This window comes from Salvia miltiorrhiza, chromosome 7, assembly GCF_028751815.1.
Source record: "Salvia miltiorrhiza cultivar Shanhuang (shh) chromosome 7, IMPLAD_Smil_shh, whole genome shotgun sequence".
NCBI classification, from domain to species: Eukaryota; Viridiplantae; Streptophyta; class Magnoliopsida; order Lamiales; family Lamiaceae; genus Salvia; species Salvia miltiorrhiza.
The window spans coordinates 11887004-11908158 of NC_080393.1; the positions used below are offsets into that span (position 1 = coordinate 11887004).

Genomic DNA, 21155 nt, shown 5'->3' on the forward strand with positions numbered 1-21155 from the left:
TCTATTTTGAAGTGCATTACATTTCCTATAATGGTGGTTTATTCTGATGATAGATTAAGCTAATAATACATATAATTAGAATAGGTACGATTTTATATTATTAGTATTGCACCAGCACGATGAGTTATAAGCATTTTATTCAGTTTTTATGAATTAAAATATACTCCATCAGTCCTATTATTGTTGGCCACATTTCCTTTTTGGTGTGTACCATTATTATTGGTCACTTTCTTAAAATGGAAATATTTAACTTAATTAGAGTCCTTAATTAAATTACTAATTAAACCCTAAATCCTGTTTAAAATAAACACACACACCATATTCACACACAAATACACGCAGCAGCCGTTTCTCCCTTCTCTTTTCTTTTCCGGCGGAATGCCACCACCGTTTCAGCCTCTCGCATCTCCCTCTGTCTGCGCCGCGACCCCATGGCCGCCTCTCTGGTCTGCAATCGAAGTTATCTCCCGCGGCAATTCCAGCCACGGCGCCGCCTCCCCTTCTCCTTCCTCTCCCCTTCGCCTCCGACCACCATCTGAAAGTGCAACATCAAGAGAGCCCTAAGCTCTCCTCTGACCACCATCTGAAATCGAAATCGCTACTGCCTGGTCTCTGTAAATTCGGAGCCCTAAGCTCTCCTCTGAGCTCTGGTGACACCGCCCTCTTTTTTCGCTGAATTTTTTGGCGAATGGCAGCTCGCCGATTTTGACGGCATCTACGATTTGGGGGTTGGTGATTGTGGATTTTAATTTTGGGGGTTGGTGATTGTGGATTTTAATTTGGGGTTGGTGATTGACGGCATTTACGCTGCCACACACATTGTTTTTTCATGAGATTCCTTCGTGCTTGATTTTAATGGGGTTGGTGATTGTGGATTTTAATTTGGGGGTTTAATGTGTGGTTGTTGTTGATGGAAGCGGCGGCACTGCTACCTTGGATGCGCTGCTGTTGGCGTCGTCGGGCTGTGGAAGCAAGAGAGTGGTGATGAGGGGCGATGTCGGGCTGGAGAAGATGGAGCTGGCCGGCGGCTGCTCGCCGAAGATGAAGGCGGCGCAAAGAGGAGATAGAGAGGGAGAAGGGTTTGATTTGTGAGTGAGAGAGAGAGAGAGTTGAGAGAGAAGGGAGACAACACTTTAATTAATTTTTTAATTTTGATGGACCATGCTTAATTAAAACATAACTATCTCCTTCTTAATCTCTGTGCCGAAAAGAATGTGGTCAACAATATTGAGATGGATGGAGTATTTTATTGTGCACACGTATGTTTTATGTATTTTTAAATATTTTCTCTGTCCCTTAAAAATTGTGACCCAATAGAGGTGTTACAAGTTTTAAGAAAAAAAATGTGATAGTTCATAATTGTGTTTAAGTGGAGATTGAGTCTCATAACTTTTTTGTAAATTGTGAAGGGAAAAATTTATGGGGTCATTTCCAAATAAGAAAAGGTCACAATTTTTAGTGACATTCAAATATGGTAATAATGTTACAATTTTCAGAGACGGATGGAGTAATAAATAATACTCCACTTCTTACTAAAATTTTATCTCCTCAATGTGCTATGTGTTTCATGCTTGTATTTATCTCTTCTTTTGTTATTGCTACTAACCACACAGGAATTTATCTCTCATCGATTGACCCCTTAAACAAAGAAATCATCTGAGATCGAGAAGGATGTCGACACATTCAGATGACAGAAGCAGTCATCTAAGTGAAATCCTCACTTTAAATGGAATAATTCTACAAAAAGAATTTCACGATCATTCATCATCCCAGAAAGAAATAACCGGAAGGCAAAGCTCAAACAACCTCCACAAAGAAGTTGACGCAAAACTAAATCATTTCAAGAAGTAGCCAGAGACACAACCTGATCAGACTGAGAGAACAAAAGGAAAAACCCAAGATATCAGTCTTGGCAAAACCTTCAGCTTGTAGAGGACAAGCTCACAGATGAAGGATGGACATTCATCCCGACTGAACAATCATCAGTTGAGTTACCCGTCATCAGTCAAGGGAGAACCAGGACGAATTCGTCTAAAGCCTCATTTGTGGTATCGACTGATTACGACACTCAGTCGACCAGTAAGTAATCATGTCTCACAGTTAAAATATCATCAGTCATTTCTTTCTACATGCTCTTGGTTGTTTGCTGTTATATTGTTGGTAACTGAAAGATTTATCCTTTCAACTACTATTTGTAACTAGAGTGTCTATCTTATCCCGCCAGTTTCATTTCTACTGAATAATTTTTCAAATTCTTTTTTGTTGCGTACCCACGTCAGCACATCATTACGACTTACACCTTTTTAGGCACGTTTTGGGCGGTTATTTAGTGCGGACGCGAAAAATTTTACATTTTACTTTATTTGTTGAATTCGAACCGCCGCTGTCAAATCAATTTTTCTTTAGATCTTTTACCCTCTTACCCTTGCTCTATCCGGACATGCATTTTCAACCTTTGGCTTTCCCTCTTGATTCAAATCTTCTTCATACTTGAAAATATCATTTCTTCATTTGAATACTCCGTTCTGCACTAACCTTTCGCTTTCCACATTATCTGTGAGATCTTCTTCAATATCTCACAAAAGGACCATCATGACATCTGAAGACAAGAAAGTTGCAGTTCGATGGAGTAATGATCTACAATCATCAGAAGATCATCATCTCATCAAGCGTGATGAAAGCTCCTCAATGCAAAGGACAGAAGTATTAAATCTTGAAGATCCACACCAGTTTTGTACATCGTGCTCTAGACGTGATTCAGACAAAGGCATTGTACCCATCATAATGACCTCTTCAAGGTCGAAAATCCTTTCTAACACACATCCCATGGACAAAACTTCGTCAACCAATTTGCCTACGATGTCAAACCTTCCTACTGCTGAACAATCCATTATGCAGAAGTATCCTACTCAGTCGGAAATTTGTGAAACCACTTTTTCATCTCCAAGTGAGCATGAGATAAGAGTGGTTCGGGAGGAATCATTCTCCAGGATGTAGAGCTGCAGTTTATCTCCAATCCATCTGCTGAGCCGCCCCTACATTTTTATTTTCACAATCATCCTCCAGCTAATACTTCCAATTTTTCTTTCTCAAATGGGAATTAGCAAGGAAAAGACTGAGTGGACCCAGCCTCACAGCACAGGTTGCAGCAGAACCCTATTGAACCAACTACTGAGCTGCAACCATTACATACTCCTTTTCCTACCTTTTCTTTTCACGCCCATCATCTTCATTCCACTCGTTTGCTCTCAATGCCTCCACCTAAACGAGTGCACCAAACATGCTATGAGTTATCCCTCACGAATACCTCAGCTTCTCTACCCTCCATATCATCATCCCCAAAATCTGGGGCTCTTCTCTCTAAAGAAGAATCATTGCAGTTCAAGGCTCTCCACAAGTCATTCTCTCTGGAACAGCAGGGAATGGAAAGCACTGGAGAAACAGATCAACTACAACCAACTGATGGTACTGTAACCAAAGAGACTGAGGATTGGCAGCCATCTGTTGAAAATGTCGCAGCTGAAAGAAGACAGCTTCAGTCAAACTGTGAGACTGAAGAGAATCAGCAAAGAGAAGCTCAACAATCAGAGACTACTACTGCTAATGATGATAATGTAGCTCATAAGGGCCTATTCGATTGGTCTTTAGAGGTGACTAAAGATGCCGCTGAGGAGAAAGAAGAAAATGTGGATGATTCGCCACAGGTTGAAGAAACCATGAAGAAAGGCTCCACCAAAGAAGATGTGGACATGACAAAGAATTCAATTGCAATAACTGCAACTGAAGATTTGACTGAATCCTCAAAAGTGATTGTTGCTGATGCGCATACTGAAACTGAAGCTGCAACTTCCGATGGAACGCCAACCATCACAACCACCTCAACTGATGCTGAACAAAACTTCCATGAAGTCTTCACTTCCATATGTGTTGCACCTGAAGATACTCCTTCAATTGAGGGGGAACGATTCAAACTGAAACTGGGATTTGGTCAATTTATGCCAACTGAAGAAACTGATCTGAAGAAGATGATCTTCTCACAGCAACAACAGATCAAAGATCTTTGGAGCGAACTCGACGAAAAGACCACTATGCAGCACAACAAGTTCAACGGCTACGACACGTAGAACTCCTTGTCAATGACTTGTACAAGGATTCTCGGAGTGAGAAACGCTGCATCTATCAGTATCTTCAATTACTGAAGGTACAATCAGATGCCATACAAGATGATCTCCACAGACACATTGAGACCATGCTACCAGTCACTCGAATTTTCCACGACTTGTCGATCAAATGAACTACACTGAGAGAATGTACGCAGAAACAAGTCACAGGGAGAATGAAAGGTTCATGGAACTCAACTCACAGCTCGATCAACTTCGCCTCAGAATCGCCTCCCTGGTCACCAGAAAGAATGTCAACCAAATGATAGAGAGTGCTCTTCACACCTTTGCCGAGCGAGAAATGCAGCCAGTGCACGAGAAGCTACACATTCTAGATCGAAGAGTCATCGATCTTCATCAAACGACTGATCATGCTGGTGCAAACACTGTTCAAAGAAAATTCGACACCCCTTGGGATCATATAGGTCATCTTTTTTATGATGTCAAAAAGGGGGAAAGATCATATGAAAGAGATCATCCAACCCGAGCAAATCAAGAGGTTGAAGAGTTGATGGAATCCATCCAGGCCAAGATCAGAATCAAAGACAAAGAAAAATCTACAGCTTTCTTCACAGCTCCGGCCTACAAATCAACACCTCAAGATCTACTGAAGAAAAGGCCAAGGAATGATGATGGTGTTAATTCCTCTAAGCTAATGAGACGACTGGAACTTGGCTCATCTACCTATCCATTCACACTAAAGCCATTTGAAGAGCTTCAAGCTTATCAGAACTCAGGGTTTTTGATATCCCACACTCATGGGAACCAACTGAAGAACCCTGACACTTGGGTTCCAAAAGAGATAAGAGATTGGTGGATGAGAGTAAAAGAAATCTTCACCAAATGGTTTCTAGCTGCTGAGCTCGATCGAAGAAGCATTGCATTGATGCTTGGAGATACTTCATAAGAAACTGGGATGAACAAACTTAGTTCAAACAGATTGAACAAGCAAGGAAAGCAGCTAAGATGGCATTCGTTCCTCCTCCACTGCTCAACACCATCACACCACCAAGAATGAAAGGCCTCATTGACCGTGCCACCATTGAACGAGAAGTATGGAGTATCAATGAGATTTGGAGAATCACTAAAAAGTCTGCCCCAGACTTATATGCTCAACAAAGAAATGATCTTTACCAACTCTACCATGTCAAACTGTAGAGTACATAAGGTTATATGTATTTTTGCCTTAGGCAGTGTTTTTATTCATTTGCTAAGTGCATTGTACTCTTCATCATAAACTGACATCTTAACAGTTTCTTGATTGATATATGAAGTATTATATCTCTCATACTTAACCTTATGACAACAACTTCTTGTCAGAAATTTGATATGTTATTGCTCTTGTTCTACTATCATATCTCATTGAGCTTTGCTGATTACAGGGAATAACTATACTGTTAAGGGGGAATCTCAGTCCTCTAAATTTATACCTGTGTTTTAGTTCTGTCTATTAGTTGTGCCTTAGGACTCTTGTAAAGTTTTGGCATCATCAAAAAGAGGGAAATTGTTGGGAAATGAAAGATACATCCAACCCTTGTGTTTTGATGATACCAAAAACTGTTAGAAGACACTTTCTAGCTAGAGGTTATCTTTCTGGACTTAAATGTTTTAGTCCCTCCAAGTAACTACATCAAGACTGAAGGATTGAAGACTGAAGACGAAAACTCAACTGAAGAACCTTCGAGTCATAGCAAGCAGTTCAACTGAAGACAAGTACAGTCACACTAAAGACATTGACGGACTGAAGAAAGAAAAGATGTCTTCCAGCCACGCAGACAGGGTCCAAGATACGCCACATTTAATGCTCGAAGTCAATGCATTGATTGCAAAGGAAAGAGTTCTTATTTGAGTATAAAAGTCTGCAACATTTCTTTTGGATAACAGGAAGACCATCTCTCCATTCATCAAAATGAGAATGAAGACAAAAGAACCTGAGCTGACTTGGACTACATCTCACAACGGTAGGATTTGAAGAAGGGATCTCTACCAACAGATCTATTCTTCAGAATCGTCTATAAATAGCTCAGGAGGATACCCCAAGGCACGGGGTGAGGAGAAGAGAGAGAAAATCCGATTCAATCATCAATGTAAAAGCTACATCGAAAGATCAGTTCGAGCTTAACCTCCATAAGCATTGAATTGAGAAAGAGAGCAAACATAGATTAGATAATTAGAGTAACTGATTGCAAGAACTCTCTTAGAACTTCTAGGAAATTTAATAGATATATATTTAGCCTAGTTAATGATTACTCGAGAGTATGTTCTCAGTGATCCTAGTTGGTTATTTACATAACCTTTTCTTTATTGTAGGAAGAGTGATTGTAAACAAGTTTGAGACTAATACTGAACTCAGTGGTTGTTTAGTACCAGGAAACTAAACAGATTGGTTCCTTAGCACCCGTAAGCCAAGAGTGGTTGTTTAGTACCAGGATAAACTAAACAGATCGATTCGTTGGCACCCGGTAAGCCAAGAGGGAGTTCAGACCATAGTTCTGACTCCAGAGATCTTAGCGAAGCGCTGATAGGGCACGAGTGTGTCTAAGCGTGCTAAGAGTGAGCGAGAAATTCAACCCAGAGTGGGTTGGTAGGTTTGTTGTGCACTTATATCCATTAGCCCAGAGTTTTTGTCAGACTAATCATCTAGTCGTGGAGTAGGAATGTTGTTTTCGAACCACGTAAAAATCCTTGTGTTCTTTATCTGCTTTCAATTATTCCTTCATCTATGCTAAAACTGTTTTCATCTGAATTGGCTTAACTGAAAAGTGTAACTAAGGATTTACAAGTGACAAACCTTTCCTAAAGGCTATTCGCATTAAGCTTAATTTCCGCTGTTGAGTTATTTGTCTAACTGACTATTCAATTGATAGTTAGTGAGATCAATAACTCTACTCTGTCTACAAACTCTAGACTGAAGCCTCACGTGGATATTCAGTTAAATCCCAGTACTCAACCGATGTCAAAATTACTGAAGTATTTTAGTATCAGGTCTACAACCATTTTCTAACTGAAATTCGGTTAGTTTGTTTTGATTTGCGAAAAATAGCCTATAGGTGTATTTCCCTCCCCCCATACACCTATTCAGTCAGCCCTCCGGGACCCAACACCAACCGATCCATCATTGTACCATGTAATCTCTCCCCAAAACATAGTGAAACCCAAAAACCCCGTGGACGTATATCTTACGATCGAACCACGTAAATCTCTGTATTCTTATTGCTTTATTTTATAAGTGTTATTTTTGGGCACAACACCTGGCGGCAAGGAGAGCGGAGGAAAGTCGAAATTGGAAGAGACCTTGAGGGCCTTGATGCCGGCTAATGGAGAAGCACCGGACGCCATCAAAGAAGGCAACGATGACAAGAAGGTGCGGCGGCTAGGTTAAGACGGACGAGAGAGAGAGCTTTCATGTTCCGCAATCTTCCACAAATCCATCATTTTAGTAAATATACAATGAACATATTTTGGTAAGAAATATGGTATCCCTAAAATTCCTCACCTTCCAAATCTGTAGCCGATCTTCTTTCGTTTCGATGGGATTTGACTATAAGGTTATGTTTTTTTTTTGTAGAACGTCTGAGTAATTACATACCATAATCTGTAGCCTTTTTAATTTTACGTAAATACATCTCACGTTTAGAAGGTCATTTTAGTAAATATACAATGAACCTGACTATAGTGTTGTGTTGTTTTTGTTTTGTTGAACGTCCTGTGTATCATCCATTGAATAATTGCGCATTGTATTGAACAATAAATATGTATCTGATGAACGTCCGAACTTAACATATAACGTTCATAAATGAAATAGTCAGGTTCAACAAACTATGTCATATGTTCATATCTTTGTTCAAAATGTAATAAACGTATCAAAAATCATATCCTCCATATACAATAAGATTTGATTCGATTTAGATATAGTAATTATCAGATATGGTATGATATTGAATTACTATAGTTTTCATTCATCCAAAAACTACCAAAAATATAGTGCTTAATTCAGAGTGAAAAAGAGTGCGCTTATGAAATAGTCATTTTGAAGAAGAAAACAGAATATTTGGCCACTAATTGAAAAAACACAAAATCTGACCATTATACATGTAAAGACTATTTTGCCCTTAATTAGGGCTGGCCGGATTCGGGTCAAATTCGAGCTTGCGCGCGGGTTAGGCACATATGGCACTATTAGTGCAATATGTGACAACCGAAAAGAAAAAAAAACCTAAGTATATGGCACTAATGACACTAATATGGTCATAAGTACCATTCGTGCAACACTATATAAGAGAGTATATGGCACTAATATAACCATAAGCACCATGCAACGCACTAAATGGAGAATCTAAACCCTAAATGGATAATCTAAACTCAAAATAGAGAATCTAAACCATAAATGGATAATCTAAACCTTACGGGGAAGTGTTCAAAATGGTCATATAATTGTACCCGTCTAAATAATATTAGCACACAGGTATATGGCACTAATAAAGTCATGATCAGTACCATTCGTATGACACTAATGGCACTAATATGGCCATAAGTACCATTCGCGCAACACTGAGTATATGACACTAATGACACTAATAGTATTATGTGTGTCTAACCCGCGTGCAAACTTGAATCCGACTCGAATCTGGTTCGCCTTAGTTAAGGGCAAAACAGTCCTAAAACGTAAAAAATGGTCAAATTTTGTGTTTTTTCAATTAGTGGCCAAATATTGTGTTTCCTTCTTCAAAATGACAATACAAGTACGCTGTTTCTTATTAAAATATACAAATAACAGTCACTATTACAATAATGTCCTTAAAAATTATAATTGCAAAATTATTATTCTTTTCGCCCCTAATTTTATACTCTTTTGTCATTTTACTTTGTCCCCCAATTTCATACATCTTCCTATTTTTATTAAAATTATTGCTCCTCATGGATGAAGCAACATAAGTTTTGAGAATTCAAGGGAAGGTCATGGCGAGACGAGCCGTTTATCATTACGATATGTATCATATACCGCTGAAATGAAAATTTTATTGAAAAAAGAAAATTTGAAATCCCTTGAAAGCACAGGCGCAGACTAAGGGGGCGAGCCTCAGGAAAGAGAGCTAAAAAAAAGAACAAAAAACCCTAACAAAAGGGAACAAAACCACCAAAAAGAAGAAGAAACAAACCAACGAACCAACACTGGGAAGGGACGGAAAGGCAACCTCAAAAGCTCCGGCCAAACCATTGCCCCTAGGCAACCCGACCCCTTCAACCCGAAACCAGACCAAAAGCGGGAAGCCGCCGATAGACGAACGACAAAACACCAACACGGGAACTACAAGCAAACGCAACCAACCCCAAACAAGAGCGCCACCAAACCAAGTAAGGTAGAAGCCAATCGCACCCAACACGAAGACTGAGAACACAAGAACCTGCAAAACCAAGGAAAACAAATGAGAAGACAGGGGAACCAAAGCAAACCAGAGAAAGGCCAATAGACAAGAACGACCCCCACCCAGGACAGCCCACCAAGGGAAACAACCCTTCCCAACAAGGCCTAGCAAACCCCCACGATCCCCTCCAGAAATGCAGGGTAACCCAAGTGGCTCCAACAACCAAGCAAACTCAAACCAGGCCCAGACCCTCAAGTGACCACCATCCTCAAGAAAAGTGCAGAGCTAAGGCATTGAGAAGCAACATCAAGATGATACAAGTTAATCCGATCAGACCCAATTCTCCACTAGCGGTGAATCTTCTAATGCAATTACTTTTATAATCGAATCTCATTCCATATAATTATGATCAAAAGCTTTGCTTTCAACAGAAGGTCATCTTCACGGGATGAAGCAATTGGAGGTAACCAAAGATTTCCCGCGAGGTTTTCCATGCTCATAATGAGGAGACCATCAGAGGAGCAGAGACCTGAAGCTATTAAAAACTCAATTTTCAATCAACCCAATCAAACCAAAGAAAATATATTAAGCCTATTGCAATGAAGATACTCCTGCTAGCCTCTACCAGACAAATCACGTCATGAATTGCTCATCAAGATGTTGCAACCAGAACCTTAGACTCCTTACTAAACTCAAGAACCGCAGAACAAGAGGGACCAAGCCAACCACCAAGACTAACACAAACCAGAGCCACAGGGGAACCAAACTAAACCAAAGGAACATGAGAAGCACGAAAGGCCAAAGAGGGAAGGGTAATCACCAAGACAAGCAGAACCAAGAGAAACAACCCCCAAAGCAAGAGAAACAACAAACAAAAACCAAAAAGAAGGAGACAGAAACTCCCCTGGAAAACGCAGCATCCTCAAAGTGACGATCCGAACATAGTGCAGAAGCCTCATGTCATCACGCACTAGCTGAAGGATATCAGTGATCGCAAAAGGCCAGAAACCCTCGTCCGCCACCGAAGAGGCCATGAAGTCCGCAACACGATTCCCTTCCCTGAAAATATGAGTGATAATAATACGAAGACCAGCAATGGAAGAGAGTACCTTTCTCCAGTGGCTGAAAAACCTCTAAGGGACGGTATTGGAACGAGAGCGGAAAAGATCAACCATGTGCGCGCAGTCCGTCTCAATCCACACATAATCCCAACCATTCATCACAATCTGCTCCAAGGCGATGATAAGGGCAAGAAGCTCAGCCTCAAAAGCCCAACCACGACCAGCAGAGAAATGGAAGCAACCCACCACAGACGAAGAGTCCCGAATAACCCCACCGGCATGAATGAGAGGAGGTGAGCCATGAACCGAGCCATCAATATTGATCTTCCGCCACGGATGAGGAGGAGGAAGCCAGAACACATAAATGTAGAAAGTCGGACGACGGGGTCTGCCCGGCACCCCAAGACCATGAAGAATAAGCAACTCCTCAACCGAATTTGCCATCTCACCCAAACTGAAACGAGAAGCCTCCAAAATGAAAGCTTTGACCTGAATCGCAGAGCCACTGCAGAAATTAGAGCCTCATCGAACACAGCCCTGTTCCGGAGATTCCAGAGGCTCCAAACGGCAGACATAACACCAACACGCCAAAGATTATCCATCTGCTTGCTAGTAGGAACTTTCATAGCCCAAATGATCAGACTCCCAATATCATAGATCAATGAACCATCGACCCTGAACCAAGTGAAAAGGGAGCTCCAAGCATGTCTAGTAATATCACACTCCCAAAAAATATGATCAATATCCTCCCCCGCTTTCCTGCAGAGAGGGCACCACCCCGGACCAATGTAACCAGAGCGACTTATAGAACTGGCAGTGGAGAGACGGCCCAAAATAACACGCCAAGTAACAATAGACCTGCGCACCGGAATAAATGGCGCCCAAATCCATTTGCCTCAATCCACCGCCTGAAAACTAGGACGAACATGATCCATGGCAAGCGAAGAGGAAACCTCTCCAAAATGAGAATGAATCCAAGCTCGGCGATCCTCCCCACCACTGATAGGAACAGAGACAATGTCAAAAGCAATGTCCGAAAAAACATACAAGAAATCGAGGGTGAAATGCCAGGAGTCATCAAAGTAGTAGTCCGAGATTGGCTGCATGAGAAACTGGTGAACCGCAGCCGGAATCCCAATCCTGTCAATGAGCCTATAGCCTAACCAACTATCCATCTAGAAAAGAATAGTAGAACCAGAGCCGATGGAGCAATGCGTGTCACTAACCAAAGAACGAATAGACTCCCGCGTACCCAACCAGATCGTGGAAGTAAACCAAGGAAAGCGAGGCCGCAAACAAGAATCCAAATAACGCTGCCGGAATAACTGAAAACCTAGGGAGTCCGAAGTAATCAACAACCACCCCAACCTAAGCATGAAACTCTGACTGATGTGGGAGAAAGACTTGACATTCAACCCACATTGGTCCTTAGGAGCACAAACCTTATTCCAAGCCACCGAAGTTTTTAGCTTGGTAGTGGTACTGCCCGTCCAAATAAAGGACCGACAGGCGCGATCCAAATCATGTAGCAACTTAGCCGACCACTTGTAAATCAACATACTATAAACTGCCGCACTCTGAATGACCGAGGTGACCAGGTAAATGCAGGCCCGCCATGGACAACTGCATGCCCCGCTATCTAGGAAAATGGGCAATAATGCGGTCTTGAATGCAAGCCAGCCAGGCAGAGGAGGCCTGGCCTGCAAAAATGGGGATGTACTCCCAATTAGACGAAAGGCAGAGAGCCAGTGGAGAAGCCCAAATCACGCTGAAGCCGACGACGCAGCTGAAGGGGAACGCCTTTGCCAAAGTAAACTGTGGACTTGGCCTATTGCAGAACTGACCAGAGACGGAAGCATAAATTTGGAGGATATACTCAATCATCCTGCAATTAAATAACATCATCAGCATACAGGAGATGGGAAGGAAAGAGCAGGGATCGGGATATCCTCATACGAGCAATAAGGCCCCTATCCGCAGCATCCAAGAGAAGGCGGCTCAAAACCTCCTCAGCCAAACCAAACAGAACAGGAGACAAAGGGTCACCCTGTCGGACCCCACAGGGAGCAGCTGAAGAACCCATGTTGCTCCCCATTGAAGAGGACAGAAATCCGAGCCGACTGAAAGATGACTCTGATCCACTGCCGGAAAAGAGGAGGGAATCCAAAGCTGTCCATGACAACATCAACAAACTCCCAACTCAGAGTGTCAAAAGCCTTCCTGATATCGACCTTCAGGGCCATATTCATTCCCTGAATCGAACGCTCCATGCAGTTGACACCTTTAAAAGCAAGCATAATACACTCTTGAATAGAGCGACCCGAGATAAAAACCGAACCGAATGGCCGAAACAATCTCTGCCGCCACCGCATTCAACCGGGAGGCCAGAATTTTGGTGATGACTTTGAAGAAGAAGTTTCCAAGCACAATAGGGACGGTAATCAGACACAAGAACAACATCGGCCTTCTTGGGGAGAAGACAAAGCTGATTGGTATTAAGACCATGAGGAAGATAACCATGAGAGAAAAAATGTCTCACTACGGCCACCATGTCCTCTCCCACCACATCCCAAGAATGTTGAAAGAAGGCACCATTAAAACCATCCGGGCTAGGAACACTAGTCCTATCCATGGAGAAGACCACCGAGCGAATATCATCGGCCGAATGGAGAGCAGTAAGCAAGTCAGCCTGGGTCAAGGAGACAGAGGAGGGAATGTAACCAGAAATCCGGGATTTATCCACCACTCCAGAGTCCAGCTCAGAAAAGAGATCTTCATAGAAATGAATCACGTGAGCCGCCATGGTAGCCGGGTCCTCCGAGATAACTCCATCAATACTGAGCTCCTTGATGGTTTGATTGGAACGACGCCATTTAACCATAGAGTGGAAAAAAATGGGTATTCCTATCACCATCAGAAAGCCAAGAGACCCGACTTTGCTGCCGCAAATGCTCAGACTTACGCAAGAGGGCGGTGCCAATACGAGCCTGTAATATGACCTCCTGATCAAAGAGGTCATCCGTGTATCCCTGCTTGTCAATCCCCTCCTGAAGAGAGCTCAAATCCAGCTGCAGCTCAGCTAAGGCAGTATTGTAGTTCCCAAAGGTATCTTTGTTCCAGGCCTTGAGGAGCGGGCGAAGACGTTTCAACTTTTTCATAACACGGACCATCGAGCAGAGACTATCCAACGGCGAAGACCAAGAGGCTCTGACCTGATCCAAGAACCCCTCATGAGAGCACCACATATTCAGAAAACGAAACCGACGACCGGCCGTAGCAGAGGCCGTGTCCTGGCATCTCAACAGAACATTATAAAAGTTAGACTCTTACTCCACTTTAATCACTTGATTCACTTTAACTCCATCAAAAGGTGAGACGTTTATTCCATTAACAATGCACTCAATTATTTTATTAAAACTTGTGTCATTCTCAAAAGAGCATAAAATTTGCATTCTTAGTTTTCTAAAGGCTACCTTTGATGCCTTCTCAATTTCATATTTATATTCTATATTCTCTCTGTCCCACCGAAAGTGAGTCGTATTTCTTTTTGAGTCGTTTCATTTTTTTGGTAAAAATTAAAAAATTTAAGACTATTAATAAAATTAATTACACCTTTATTTTTCTTTATCACCCTAATTAATACTCATCCCTAATTTTTTTAAAAAAAATTAATTATGCATATAAGTAAATACATTTAATATATTAAACAATAACATTTTAAATTATGTGTCAAAAGAATTGTCTCACTTATATATATATTACTCTTAATATATCAATTTATTTACTTATTTTATTATATGATGAATTATTTTGTCGAGTCACAACACAATTAATTATAGTTATTAACACTAATATCTAAGGAATTTTTTTTCTCCACTAGCTATGCACTCAGCCACTTTTATTAAAATTTGTGTCGTTCTTCTTTTATGACTATTTTTTTAAGGACAGATGAAGCATATAATATAATATTGACATCCAACAAAAATTAAACATAAGTAAATCTATCAAATCGATGAATAAATCAAATCGTTCTTCTTTTATGACTATTTTTTTAAGGACAGATGAAGCATATAATATAATATGGAGGTTCAATAAAAAATTAAACATAAGTAAATCTATCAAATCGATGAATAAATCTAGTAAATCGATGAAATTCATGAACACGATCATACAGTATTAGTTTAATGCAAGGTTCATGAATTTTGTGGATTTGATCGCATCGAGTTAAAAAATTCCGTTGTTTGAATAATATGTTCTCATTTTCCACCATATTTATGAATTTTCACTTATTCATTCACAACCATATTCTCATGAGTCTGGGCATCAATTTCTTTGCAAGAATCCCCCCACATTTCTTCACCTTCATCATCACTAACTGGAATTGAAGGGGACCAAGGGGTTTAGCTGTGGATTTCAGTGGAATGTGAAGTTTTTCGGTGTTATTGATCTCAAGATTTTGCAGAAGCTTCTTTGAAATAGTGATGTAGATGGCGTGGACCGTCGGCCGCCTCTGCGCCGCCGTGGGGCGTGGACCAATCACCAAGTGTTTTTTTCGGTTGCCAGAAAAATTTGAGGGCGTTAATTATTGTCATTTGTCACACTTCCAGTGCCACGATGAAAAGGATTTGGACCAAGAACTAGAATACTCGGAAGAGTTGTTGCCGTAAGTATCATTTTACAAAAACAGAATATCATATCATGCAAATTTGTTGATCCTTATGTCAGTCAGTTTGATATCTTACGGTAAAGGGGATCCCCATTAGCTTAATACTACTAGTATTTGTTTTTTTGAGAGGAGCTTAATACTTAACAAGACATAAATTTGATTCATCATCCTTTCAGATATTTTAGAATCCGAAACAAATCAGTTACTCCATTTTCACACACTCGATTTCACCACACCCCTAACTCGTCTTATTTTTGTAAGTTTACACTGAATTTGCATACAAAATAACAAGCATGCAATATGCTTATCTGGGGTACAATTTGCTTCACCCCTATTACAATGTACCCAAGCTTGAAATGAAGAAGCAAACATCTTGTTCACATACTGCAAAATTTGGGGTGATGCTGAACAGTCTCCACATATATATTTCAACTTCAACACCCAGTTAAAACAACATAACATAAAGCACATAAAAACATCACAACAGAAATTAATCAATCCTAATCCAACAAACATCACCAAATCTTCTCTAATCATCTTTTCCATTCAATCTACAACCACCAAACTACACATTCTTTCGAGGTCTTCCCCTTTTCCTTTTCTCCGTTGTTGGTGCTGCTACAACAGGCGTCGGAGGAGGAGGGGCGGCGCTGACAGGCGTCACATTTTCAGGTGGGGGTGGGGGTGGGGGAGGGGGAGGGGCCGGAGCCGGAGTCGGAGTCGGGGTCGCGGTGGCGCCCCCGAACATGGGGGGCATCCATTTCGGAAACTCCGCTGCCGCATTCCCCCCAGTCGCAAACCCCATCGGGAAAAACCCCCAGCAGCAGTAATAGGCCTCCTTCCCCGGCACCGTGGGCGGCATCGACAGAATCTCCGCCGCCGTGAAGGCTCTCCTACATTTCTCGTTGTCGCAGCGCAGGCAACACCCCTCGTACTGCCGCGGGTACTCGTACAGATTGTAGCAGTAAGGACAAGCCGTCCACATATTCTCCTCCCAAGCCGAGTTATCACTCCCCACGCCGCCGGATTTCGTGCTGGGCGTCGCCGCTTTGACCCCGCCGCCGACTTCACCTCTAGCGCTGCGACGGACGGGTAATTTCTGGCCGGAATTGGCCTTCTTCTGCTGCTTCTTCATGGCGACGAGATCCACTTTGGTGAAGCGGGAGGCGAACTCGGCGTCGTAGACTGATTTCTTAGCCGGATCGGAGAGGACGGCCCAGGAATCGGCGACGAGGCGGAAGGCGGAGTCGGAAAAGGGGAACTTGTTCTTGTCGGGGTGGAGGAGGAGGGCGAGGCGGCGGTACTGCTTCTTGATGAGGTCGACGTCGTTGGAGCGCTGCGGGATTTGGAGAATCGAGTACCAGTCGGGCTGGTTGCTGCTCAGCCGCTTGTTGTCGGAGGCGGATAGGACCTCCGCGACAGCTAAGATCTGGTCGGAGCCGTCAACGAGCGGCTCCGTCTCCTGCGCCAGGATGGCGAAATCACGGCAGCCGGCGTAATCCTTGCTGCGGAGGAGCTTCTCGGCGATGCCCAAGAGGCGCTCGGCTTCGGCGCGGCTGGTGGTGGTGTGATGCTCCATTTAGATCTACGGCCCAAGCTCTTGCTTTTCCCGTCTGAGAAAACGATGTTCACTCTCATTCGCTGTGTCTGGGTCCACTGCTCCTCTTTTCCACCACCCCTACCCTATATCACCCACTCAATAGTCTAATCACTCAAAATTTAAAACGTCCAACTTCACTAACTATATAAAAAATTAAATTTAGGGTTAATTGCATCAAATATCACCAACTTTGCCCGAATTTCATTTTTTCCATAATTTCGACATTAGTTCTGTTAATCGGAAAGTTGACGTGGCGCTGATGTGAATTTAAATTTAGGGTTAATTGCATCAAATATCACCAATTTTGCCCGAATTTCATTTTTTCCATAATTTTAAAAAATTAATTTTTTTATCACAAATTGAATTAGTCGTTCATTTTTCCCTTAATTTTTAACTCTGGTGACCGGAAAGTTAACGTGGCGCTGATGCGGATTTAAATTTACACATCACATTGGTGTGGAATATATATTAATTTAAAATTACTCAAATAACAAAATCACACAAAAAAGGCCTAATATCACTTAAATTAGGAAAAAAAATCCCTAAAAATCGGTTGTCTTCTTCTCCTCCATCCCAATCTCGCCGACCTCCACCCATCTCGCCGTCGGGGCGCTGTGGGTCGTCGGCACCGACCGCCTCCTGTCTTCCATCGCGCATCGCCCCGCTAGCCGAAGCTCCGCCTGTTTTCCATCGCGTCGGGCGCCACCCATCAATCATATGTCTTCCATCAGCTGAAATAGCCGAAGCTCCGCCGTCATCCGCCCCCAAGATCGAAAATACATAACCGGATTATCCCCGCAAATCATCGCAAGCCACAATTCAAATCGCCGAAGCTCCGGGCAGCGTGGGTGAAGAATAAAAAAAATGGAAAATTATGGGAAAAATGGAATTCGGGTAAAGTTCGTGATATTTAGTGCAATAATAGCGTGTGCCGGCGAGCCACATCAGCGCAACGTCAACTCCGATCTGAGGGGGAAAAATCGTGGGAAAAATGAACGACTAATTCAATTTATGATAAAAAAAATAGAATTTTTTAAAATTATGGGAAAAAATGAAATTCGGGCAAAGTTGATGATATTTGGTGCAATTAATCCTAAAAAATACTCAATTTTATAAATATAGTGTTCTATGCTCAAATTAATCAAGTTATTCTTAATATCTTCATTATTATTTCTCCCAATTTATAATAAGTGACATAAATTTTTTAGACACGTATATTAAAAATAATATTTAAATTAATTAAATAAAAGTGATATGGACTATATTTTTTCAAGGGTTAAATTTTATCATGTATGAAAACACACTACGTATAATGGAACAACAAAAAATAAAATACATGTCACTTTTATTTGAACAGATAAAATATTATACTTGGAATATAATATCTTACAACAATTATCAATCAAAAGTTCAACTACCCAATAGTTAGATCATCTAGTTGCTCAATTAAATAATTTGGCCCCACACGCGGTTAGCTAATCTAGGCACCGACTATATGAATTTGAGTTTTAAAGTTTGAAATTAACAACTAAAAACATTAGTTGTGAATTTACAACTAACAATAGAGTTGGTTGTGAATTCGAGATTTAAAACTCGAATTCACAACTAACACTAGCAATTCTAGAATTCACAACCAAAACAACTAGTTGTGAATTAAAGCTTTAAAACTTGAATTCAAAATCGGGATTTATTTTGGTTGTGAATTCAAGTAGTCGTGAATTTAAATTATAAAGTTTAAATTCACAACCAAAACAACTAGTTGTGAATTCGAGTTTTAAAACTAGAAAAAACTTGAATTCATAACGAATTACACTAGCAATTCAGTTGTGAATTCATCGAATTGGTTGTGAATTCTAGTTTTAGTTTTGAATTCATAGATCTGATTATGAATTTGATAATTCACAACCAAAACAACTAGTTGTGAATTCGAGCTTTTTTTGTTGTAAATTCACAACCAGAATTTAATTCACAACAAGAATTTTTTGGTTGTGAATCCACAACCAATCGAATTCACAACCAAAATTTATTTCACAATCGGAATTTTTTTGTTGTGAATTCACAACCAATCGAATTCACAAAGTTGTGGATTCGAGTTTTTTTGTTGTAAATTCACAACAAGAATTTTTTGGTTGTGAATTTACAACCAGTCGAATTCACAACCAAAATTTAATTCACAACCATAAACTCACTCTAAACCCTAAACCCACCCTAAACCCTAAACAGTCGAATTCACAATCAGAATTTAATTCACAACCATAAACCTTAAATCCCCCACTCTAAACCCTAAACCCTCAACCCACTCTAAACCCTAAACCCAAAATAGTCAAATTTACAACCGAAATTTATTTTGATTGTGAATTCAAGTAGTTGCGAATTTGAATTTTTAAAGTTCGAATTCAAAAAAAAAATGGCTTAGAGGTTGGTGGTCGGGGGTAGGGGGTTCGAGGGGTGGGTAGTGGGGTGGAGTAGTAAAAAAAATGGCTTGAGTGTGGGTGGTCGGGGAGTGGGCAGTAGGGTGGAGAAGTAAAAAAAAAATGGCTTGGGGGTGGGGGTAGGTGGGGTCTGGGGGTAGAATAGGGCAGGGGGTAATTTTTTTTTTGGCTTGGGGGGTGTGGTGGGTGGAGGTAGGTGGGTTTTTTGGCTTGGGGTGTGCGGTGGGGGTGGGTCGTGGTGGTGTGGGCAGGGCAGGGGTTAGGGATGGCAATGGATTATGGACTCGGTCCAGATCCGTGGATCCAGATCCGTAAAATCGTTTTTACGGATCTGGATCTCAAATTTTTGAATCTGTTGATCTGGATTCGGATTTGGATCTCATTTTTTAAAACGGACCTGGCTCTGCATCTTGAAAACTGATATCTGGATCCGACCCAGATCCGACCCGTGGATCCATTTTATTTAATATATATTATTTATTTATTATATTTATTTTATTAATAATATTAGATATATTAAAAATTAAAAATAATAGACAAATTAGAATTATTTTGATGTTTTAATGACTTGATTTTCTATGTTAAGACTTTGTATTGCATGAATGTATTTTGTGCAATATTTTTTATGATGGAAATTACATGTTGTTGATTTTGTGAATTTTTTCTAAATTTAATTTAAAAACAGTAGATCCATGGATCTGGACCCGCGGACCCGTGGATCTGACGGATCTGGATCTGGATCTGATAGATAAAAACGGATCTGGATCTGGATCTGATATTGATGAGATCCGGTCCAGATCCGGCCCGTTGCCATCTCTAGCAGGGGTAGTGAATTTTTTTTTGAATTGTTTTTTAATTTTAAGCTTAAGCGTAGTTTAGTCATTTAACACAAAATGTGGATAATTTTTTTACAAAAAGTGGGTATTTTTTTAAGTTTTTATTTGAGTGGGTAAATTTTAATTTTACTAAAAAAGTGAATACTCTCATGTATTAACTCTAAAATGAATGTGTTTACAAAAAAAGAAGAAGACATTTTTTATACACAATTAAAAGATTATGACATATTTGTCTATCAGTGTTAATCTAATTGTAAACGATAAAATCAAATTATGAACAAATGAAAAGATATAAAATTATTATTATTGTTGTTGTTGTTGTTAGGGTTAATTTGGTATAAATTCACCAATTTTCACCTATTTTGAATTTAGACACGAACTTTTAAATCTTCCTGAAAATACTCAACCTTAATTTGTACCTGTTGGGGATGAATCCAACGATTACGGATAAGGACGTCGGGATCGTCCGATACGATGGGCACTAGCAACCTGAAACACGAACAACGTTAAAGCCCTTCTTGGAGCACCGGTGGGGGTGTCGATGGAAGGGCCTCCAACGCTCAAGTCAGTAAACAATATTAATAAAAATCGTATTGAAATAATTGAAATATAGTAAAGGGAAGAGTAAACCGGGTCGACTTGGTCGACGGGGTTGAAGGGCGATTGAGCAATGAGCGAGGGCCGTTGGGTCGTCCCGATTGATCTGGTCACCGAAAAATCTAAGGTTGAGAACGTGGAGGCAGAATAGTGCGAGTAGGGAGAGAAGGTGGAGAGAACGTGTTGGAGTGCGAATCATTGTATATCTCGATTGCGTTAGTGAATTAGTATATATAGGTTACGGGCCTGCAGGGAGACGACTAGGGTTAGGGTTTGCTGGAATGCCCTTTGAAACCCTAGCGGTTCCGACTTCTTAGGAAACGATCTTCCGTGACTCTCGTTTGACCTAGTCACCAAGTAACTGTTGAGTTTAGGGTTTTTCTTAGTGGGTTCACGTATTTCCCGTATATGGGCCTACTTCGGACTTTATGCTATGA

General features: G+C 41.0%; 1 protein-coding gene across 1 annotated transcript; it reads right to left on the minus strand.

Moving 5' to 3' along the window:
- Positions 1-15652: 15652 nt before the first annotated feature.
- Positions 15653-17026, minus strand: LOC130992641 (uncharacterized). The gene has a single exon (XM_057917364.1). It carries the CDS (start codon positions 16830-16832, stop codon positions 15819-15821), a length of 1014 nt encoding a protein of 337 aa, XP_057773347.1. The 5' UTR covers positions 16833-17026; the 3' UTR covers positions 15653-15818.
- Between the last annotated feature and the right edge of the window lie 4129 nt (positions 17027-21155).

What these genes read in the sequence shown, in the direction of transcription:
- LOC130992641 (XM_057917364.1), bottom strand. Translation starts at nt 16,832, where the DNA reads ATGGAGCATCACACCACCACCAGCCGCGCCGAAGCCGAGCGCCTCTTG.